Raw genomic sequence first — 7,688 nt, 5'->3', positions numbered from 1 at the left:
GAGAGAGGGAGGGAGAGGGAGAGGGAGAGGGAGGGAGAGAGAGGGGGGGGAGGGAGAGAATGATTATCAATTTCAGTTTGAGAATAAGGTTATCTCCCTGAAAATTGAGGAGTGATTCCGATTGATCACGGCTCAATTGGACACCACCAATCACAGCGACCAGGTCCTAGGAGCTTTGTAATCTCAAACGCTGTGAGTGGCTCATGTCCAATTGAGCCGTGTTCAACTGGGTGCCACTCGAAAATTGAGACATGTCAGCTTGTTGCATTAAAAATTGCAAAAGTCGATCTTCCGGCATCTTCAGCACAAATATTATGTTTTATACGTTTCCTAAAGATGAGGAGCTTCATAAAACTTGGCTAAAGGCTTGTGACAAAGATCCGAATTACAAGATTAAACATGGTAAATATACGATATCTGTTATGATCTTATTTTTTATTACAATAATTATAACTAAAATTATTTGCAGAAAGAGTATGCGAACTGCATTTCAAACCATACTGCATTAAAAACAAAATGACAATGCAGTTAAAAGGAAATACACCACGTGTAATACACAGATTGGAGAAAGGATCTGTGCCGACAGAATTGCTAAATGTACCAAAAGCACGACAGAAGTATTTATATTCGTTTAGACAAAACCACACTGACAATGATTCTTTGAAAAAATCAGATCGGTAAGAATTCAGAGTTCTTACGAATACATATCACTTGTTACATAATGCAATTAAATTTAAGAAATTATGTTAAGATAAACGTAATTTACATTAATTCGTTGTGTTAACAGACTCGGCTTACCAACTTATGCGGAGCTTATTACATATGTAAATAATATTGCTGGTAAAGCTATACCTGCCGAATCCATATCTGAAGACAACACTGTGCTCTATAATACAAGAGCAACAGAACAAAAGGAAATGTAATATAATAAAATTATTTATTTCAGCATTATTACTCTTTCTTTTATATGTTTCACATTACAGTAATACTTTTTTGTGCTGTTCTATAATAGTATACTCACCACCACCGAATTTGTGCCATCTACAAACGATGTCATCAGAAATAATGCCATTTTGGATTCTGACATGTCTGTAACGGACAGCAGCATGCTTTATAGTACAATCTGTGGTTCATCAGAATATATACAATCTTATCAAAGTCAAAGTCCACAAAGTCCACAAAGGCCACAAAGGAGGTGATCCCGATTGATCACGGCTTGATTGGACACCACCAATCACAGCGACCGGTGCTTAGGAGCTTTGTAGTCTCAAGCGCTGTGAGTGGCTCGTGTTCAATTGAGCCGTGTCCAACTGGGTGCCACCCCCACAAAGTGTCGATATTGTTTTAGTGCGTATGAAGGAAATGGAAGAAGAGAATCTGCAGTTAAAAGCTATGTTGAAAGCAAAATGTAACACTTGTTGCGCCTGATATACAAGATCGCGCCCGAATAGCAACGCGCACTCCCGAGCCGTAAAAATGAACAGACTCAAGGGGTTTAGGAATAAGAAACAGAAAGTCGTTTATTGAACCACGACAACTCCACGAAATCGTCCGTACAGAAATATCGTATCGTAAAACGTATAATCGGTGGAGAAGCACGTCCGAGCGTTCTGACTGCTCTCCCAAAAATCCCACAGCCGTCTTCTATCAACAACCGCACGGCGTCTTGACAACGTGACACCACGGGTGTCTGTACAACACGGCATATGCGACGGGGCACGAGCATAACACTGCCCTCCCTCTTACAGATTGTCGTCCCGACAATCGGAATTTTTCTTTTTCTTTGAGGCTTAAAAATCGACTTCTATCCGAAGGATCTAAGAGTTCCTTGACCATTTTCTCGCTCCCTAGCCGTGCTGCTGCAATGACTTTTCTTAGAGCCTTGATCTCTTTGGAACTCATCACTTCAAGCCTGAGGCTGCTTTTTTCCTTCCGAGCAGGATCCCTCTTCAGTTCCTCCAGCTAAATCTCCGGAAGAACTCGCTTTGGGCATCCTCTCGTCTTCTTTAGGAAATTTGCTCCTCTTGCCTCTTCTCTTGAGCCTTGCGCACTTCTTTTTTCTTATTTCGGATAAGGGTAGGGAGTTTGGCGTTTCTGCAGTACCTTTGTCCTAAGAAGAACTTTCCCAAGTCTCTGCCTCGGCATTCGCCCAACGTCCTGCGGAAAAACTGCAGATCAAAAACCGCAGGCGAGGCAGTCTTCTAAAAAAATTGTGCTGAGGCTTCTAAAATTTTGTTCGAAGGCGTCCAGTTGTGCACCTTTCTTTTCTTCTAATGATCATATCGGATCATTATCCTTCATAATTCCGGATTACTCTGTTCTACCTCCATATTTAAATCCTGTAACCCATAAAGATATAACGCGCAGTTTCCACCGTAAAACACTCTTACTGACTAAGTGATATTGGGCTCCGATTAATTTATTTATTCCTACTTGTCTTTCAAAATAATGCGCTAGCCTGTCTGTATGAACAACTTTACTTTTATTTTTGTTCGACTTGCGAATGCAGTACACCACGTCGCTAAGTTTCTTTATAACATAATACGGGCCTTCCCAATTACTCTGAAATTTAGGAGTCTTCCCTATCATTTTTCGAGGATTATACAACCACACCTTTTGTTCTTCCTGAAAATAAATTTGCCTAGCCTTTTGGTCGTACCAGGTTTTAGTTCAAGAAGATCTAATATCAACGCGTTTCCTAACGTCCTCATGGATTTCCTGCAATTTCTGTTTAATTTCATTTAAATAATCCCGCGGTGAAAAAACTTCCCCTTCTAATTTAGAAGGATTTCCTCTTAATAAGTCCACTGGCAATCTATAAGGTCCCGAGCAAAATACAGCTGGTGTAACTCCTGTCGTTTCATGCTTCGAAGATCTAAGCTAACAAATACATCGCGATCCAACGATCCCAATCTTTTTGATTTTTGGCCACAAATTTTGCTATATAATTTGAAATTGTTTGATGCTGGCGTTCCACCTGTCCATCTGATTGTGGATGCAAAGCTGTTGTCCTAGTTTTCCTTATCCCTAACAAATTCACCAATTCGTGAAACATTTTCGACTCAAAGTTTCTACCCTGATCTGTATGAACTTTTAAAAGAACCCCATGCCTAGAGATAACCTGATTTAAAAAAATCTCTGAAATAGTTTTGGTCCTTATGCTTCTTAATGAAAAGCCTCCACCCATTTAGTGAAACAATCTGTTATTACAAGTAAATATCTATTTCCTAACGATGTTACTGGAAGAGGACCGAGGATGTCCATTTGTATTCTCTCAAAAGGAGTTCCGACATTGTAAACCTGCAATGGAGATTTTCCTTTCCCAGAGGGACCTTTTTTGCGACACAAACTTTGCATGACTTACACCAATCCTCCACATCCTGCTTACAGGTTGCCCAATAAAATCGTTTTCGAGCCTTTTCCAGAGTCTTATTAATCCCAAAATGACCTCCAGAAGCAGAATCATGAACTTCCTCTAATATTTGCGAAATCCGTCCCCTGGGAACAATTAACTGTAAAATACTTTTCTTTAAACTTGGAGCCTCCCACCTTTTATAAAGAAGACCATCTCTGATTTCAAGGGAATCCTAATACGTCCAGTAAACCTTTGCAGAAGCATCTCGTGATGCGATTTCCCGCCAAGCTGGGCGTTCTTCAGTCCTTACTCAAAAGAAAAATAGAAATATTAGGATCTTATAGTTGTTCCTTTCGCCAAATTTCAGAATTTTCCTCAGATAACGATATTCGAGCGATAAAATTTTCTCGTTTCAAAGCTTCTTTTGCTTCAACTTTTCCACAATACTGACAACTAAAATCTTCACACGGACGCCTAGACAACCCATCCGCATTTCCATGAGCAAGTCCTTTCCGATAGAGCACTTCGAAATCATACGTCTGAAGCCTCTCCAACCAGCGAGCCAGTTGTCCCTCCAAATTATTAAAGGACATTAACCATCTAAGGGAAACGTGATCCGTTCGAACCAAAAATTTCTTTCCATATAAATAGTGATGAAAGAATTTTATTGATTCAACAATTGATAACAATTCACGACGTGTCACGCAATAATTCCTCTCCGCCTTATTGAGGACCCGACTAAAATAAGCAATAACCTTTTCAGTATTCTCTTGTTTTTGTGACAAAACCGCTCCAATTCCGTAACCTGACGCATCAGTATCAAGGATGTACTCTTCCATTTCCCTCGGAAAAGAGAGAATTGGACAAGAGGTTAGAGCCTTCTTTAATTTATCAAAAGAATCTTGATATTTTTCTTCCCAAACAAACTTCGTTTGATTCTCTGTAAGTGTGTAAAGTGGTTTTGCTATGGAAGAAAATCCTTTCACGAACTTGCGATAATAGGAACATAATCCTAAGAAACTTTGCAAATGTTTATTATTGCGCGGAATCGGCCAGTCCCTGACAACCGAAGTTTTTTCAAAATCTGTGGTAATGCCCGCGCTAGACACATTATGCCCCAAATATTTTACTTCTTTTCCAAAGAAAGTACATTTTTTAGGATTTATTTTCAAATTAACTTCTCGCATTCGTAAAAATATAGTTCTTAAATTCGCAATCATTTTTTCAAAATTTTGACTGAAGATAATAACATCATCAAGATAAATTAAATAAATCTTTGAAATAAGTTCTTGAAAAATATGTTCCATTACTCGTTCAAATGTCGCGGGGGCATTACACAAACCAAATGGCATTACCTTGAATTGCTATAAGCCATTTCCTACTGAAAACGCTGTTTTTTCCTTGTCTTCTGACCGAATTTTTATTTGCCAATAACCGCTTTTAAGATCTAATGTGGAAAACTAAGAATTACCTGACAATTGATCCAGAATGTCATTTATCCTTGGAAGAGGGTAAGAATCCTTCTTAGTAACTGCGTTTAATTTACGGTAGTCAATACAGAACCTAATTGATTCGTCCTTCTTTTTTACTAATACAGCAGGTGAAATCCAAGGACTCGAGGATTCCTCTATTACTCCTTTTTCCCTCATATCCTTTATTATCTTATAAACTTCCTCCCTCAAATGAATTGGAATACGTCGTGGAGCTTGTTTGATGGGAAAAGAATCGTTTACATTAATAACATGTTCTGCAATTTCACAATTTCCGGCAATAATCTCTTCTGAAAATACATCCCGAAATTCATTAAGTAATTCAGCAAACATTTGTTTTTAATTTTTATTTAAATTTTTAGAATTTTCCTCAAAAAGCAATTTCAAATTCGATGGAACGTTATAAGAATCAGCAATACAAGAACATTCTATATCTTTCTGCATTTCAATTTCCGTATTGAAGAAAACAGTTTCGAATACATTTTGTAAATTAAACCACCTAAGAAAATCTACTCCTAAAATGCAATCATCGCTAATTTTAGCAACTAGCATAGGAATTTCTTCGAAATAATTCCCAAATCGAACTTTTGTAAATACTTTATGTTCAATTACAACTTTTTCTCCCGTAGGATATTTTAAATTACAATTATTTACTTTGATTTTCAGCTTATTTTGATTAATCAAATTACAATTCAGAATTGATACATCGGAGCCCGTATCTATCTTAAAAATACACCATTTGTTATCCAACTCCCCCTTATAACAAAAATCTCTCAAATGTCGTCCAATCTTATTCTCGCTGAAAGAACGTACATATTCATTAGTAACATTTATTCTAGAAGAACATTCAAATTTATTATTAACAATTTTTGGAGCTTTCCCCTCACGAGTCGAACTCACCCTGCCGAGTTCGACTATTTCTCGTTTTCTATCTTGCCAGGACATTCCGACCGGAAGTGCCCTTCCTTCCCACATTCCCAACACTCTTTTGTCCTTTCATTTCTAATATTTTTTTGATCATTATTATTCTTATTAAATTTATTTTTCGTTTTTCCTTCTTTCTCACTTTGACTATTAAAATTTTTACGTCTTATTTCTTTCTTTTCATCAAAAATAAAATTATTTTTTTTTTTATATAAATATTGAAGTTATATTCTCTCTTTCGCTCAAAACTACTTTCTTGTATTAGTTTAACAGCCCTAGCTCTCTCTACTGCTACTCGCAAAGATGCCACTCCCTCCAATTGAAGAGTTCTTTTTATAAAACCGTCTGACAACGCTGAAACAAATTGAGCACACGCGATTTTGTCTCGAATCAAATGCGTGCACTCTGGATAAGCCAGTTGTGACAATCTTTCTATATCGGAACCTAAAGAAGCTAGATTTTCACCGAATTTCTGTTTACGGTTGGTAAATTGGGAGTAATAACTTTGCGCCGATTGACTGTCCCCGAAACGAAGCTCTAATTTTGATTTTAACTCTACGAATCCTAAATTTTCTAAATCTTTTACGTTTTCTAAAACCGCGCGCGCTTTTCCTCTCAAACTTGATGCTAACACTATAGCCTTCACCTCGTCGGACCAACGATTCGAACGAGCGATCAAATTAAATTGCGCCAGAAATTCGCGCAAGGAGCTACTTCCGTCATATGTGTCCGGCTTTAATTTGACGCCCGTTCCCTCGTGAAATGAAGCGCACGGATTAACGCGAGCACTCACGGCACTTTCTACTCCCGAAGGAAACCGCGGAGTATGGTGATACGATAGATTTCCGCCTCCCGCAAGTCGTGTGACATCGCGATCGCCCGCCGAAACTGCACATCATTACGATCACAGACGTCCGCAATAACCTCTCTATTATCGGAAAGACTTATCTGATTAGCGCGAAGCTTCCTTCGAAGCTGTTCAATCTCGGTGTCACGCTGTCGCAAGGATTCTGCATACTCGACCCTCGCACACCGCTGTTCCTCTCGCAATTGTTGCATCTCACGGAGGACTGCCTGGAGAGCCAATGTTGTCGGCGTCGTCTCCTGCGAAGCAGCCTGCGGAATCATAGCCTCTGGCGTTCGCTCCGATGCAACTCGATCGGCTATCACTTCTAGCGTTGCTTCCATATCTTCTGTTTGTCCTCTACTCCTTGTGATGACTGGTGACCGGATCATCACTCGTATCCCGGACGAGCCCCCAAAATGTTGCGCCCGATATACAAGGGGTGCGTTCGGGGAGGCGCTATTCGCGCTATGAGACGCTAACGCCAATTCAGTTGTTCGTGGAGCTACCGTGGCGCTTACAGGCGCTTATGATTATAAGCTCTTCGAACGACTTTTATTGCATTGTTATCCGTGAGCAGGATAAATTGTGACAAATATGGACGAAAATAACCGTATTGTCGTAACACCACAACAGGTTGCAATTTTGCGTGGAATCGCAATAACTTTGATGGAGATTATTAATTTTACCTCATCATCAGAAAGTGAAGAAGAAGATGTATTGGAACATATTATGAACGTGCAGGAAAGAAAAAAAAAGCTGTTAAGATTGGAAAACTATGTAGAGAACATTGTACCTGCCTATAGTGATCAACAATTCAAATCACATTTTAGGTAATTTGAAAATTGTACATGGCATATTTGTATTAAACAATTATACATGCACTTAACCTTAGTTATTTTTGTATGTGCATTCATGCATTCATTTATTAACAATTTTGTCCTGTACTTTTATTTTATGACGCAGAATATCTAGAGATACATGTACCATTCGAATATGTACTTACCATTAACGCTCCAAAATTGAAAAGAATATATACTGGACGACCAATGATTTCTCCTGAGAAGCAATTTCT

The 7,688-nt window shown here is 38.7% G+C and overlaps 1 protein-coding gene across 1 annotated transcript; it reads left to right on the top strand.

The window, feature by feature from the left end:
• The first annotated feature begins 251 nt into the window (after positions 1 to 251).
• LOC108759820 (uncharacterized) lies at positions 252 to 1,199 on the top strand. Its single transcript, XM_018505471.1, has 4 exons — positions 252 to 402; positions 470 to 677; positions 788 to 919; positions 1,013 to 1,199. Exons 1-4 carry the CDS (start codon positions 252 to 254, stop codon positions 1,197 to 1,199), a joined length of 678 nt encoding a protein of 225 aa, XP_018360973.1.
• The last annotated feature ends 6,489 nt before the right edge of the window (positions 1,200 to 7,688 follow it).

This window comes from Trachymyrmex cornetzi, unplaced genomic scaffold (assembly GCF_001594075.2).
Source record: "Trachymyrmex cornetzi isolate Tcor2-1 unplaced genomic scaffold, Tcor1.1 scaffold2067, whole genome shotgun sequence".
NCBI lineage: Eukaryota > Metazoa > Arthropoda > Insecta > Hymenoptera > Formicidae > Trachymyrmex > Trachymyrmex cornetzi.
This window is presented reverse-complemented; position numbering and strand designations above follow the sequence as displayed.

What these genes read in the sequence shown, in the direction of transcription:
- LOC108759820 (XM_018505471.1), top strand. Translation starts at nt 252, where the DNA reads ATGTCAGCTTGTTGCATTAAAAATTGCAAAAGTCGATCTTCCGGCATC. An exon ending in GAATTACAAGATTAAACATG is followed by an intron (nt 403 to 469) that starts GTAAATATACGA and finishes AATTATTTGCAG; the next exon opens with AAAGAGTATGCGAACTGCAT. An exon ending in TCTTTGAAAAAATCAGATCG is followed by an intron (nt 678 to 787) that starts GTAAGAATTCAG and finishes TTGTGTTAACAG; the next exon opens with ACTCGGCTTACCAACTTATG.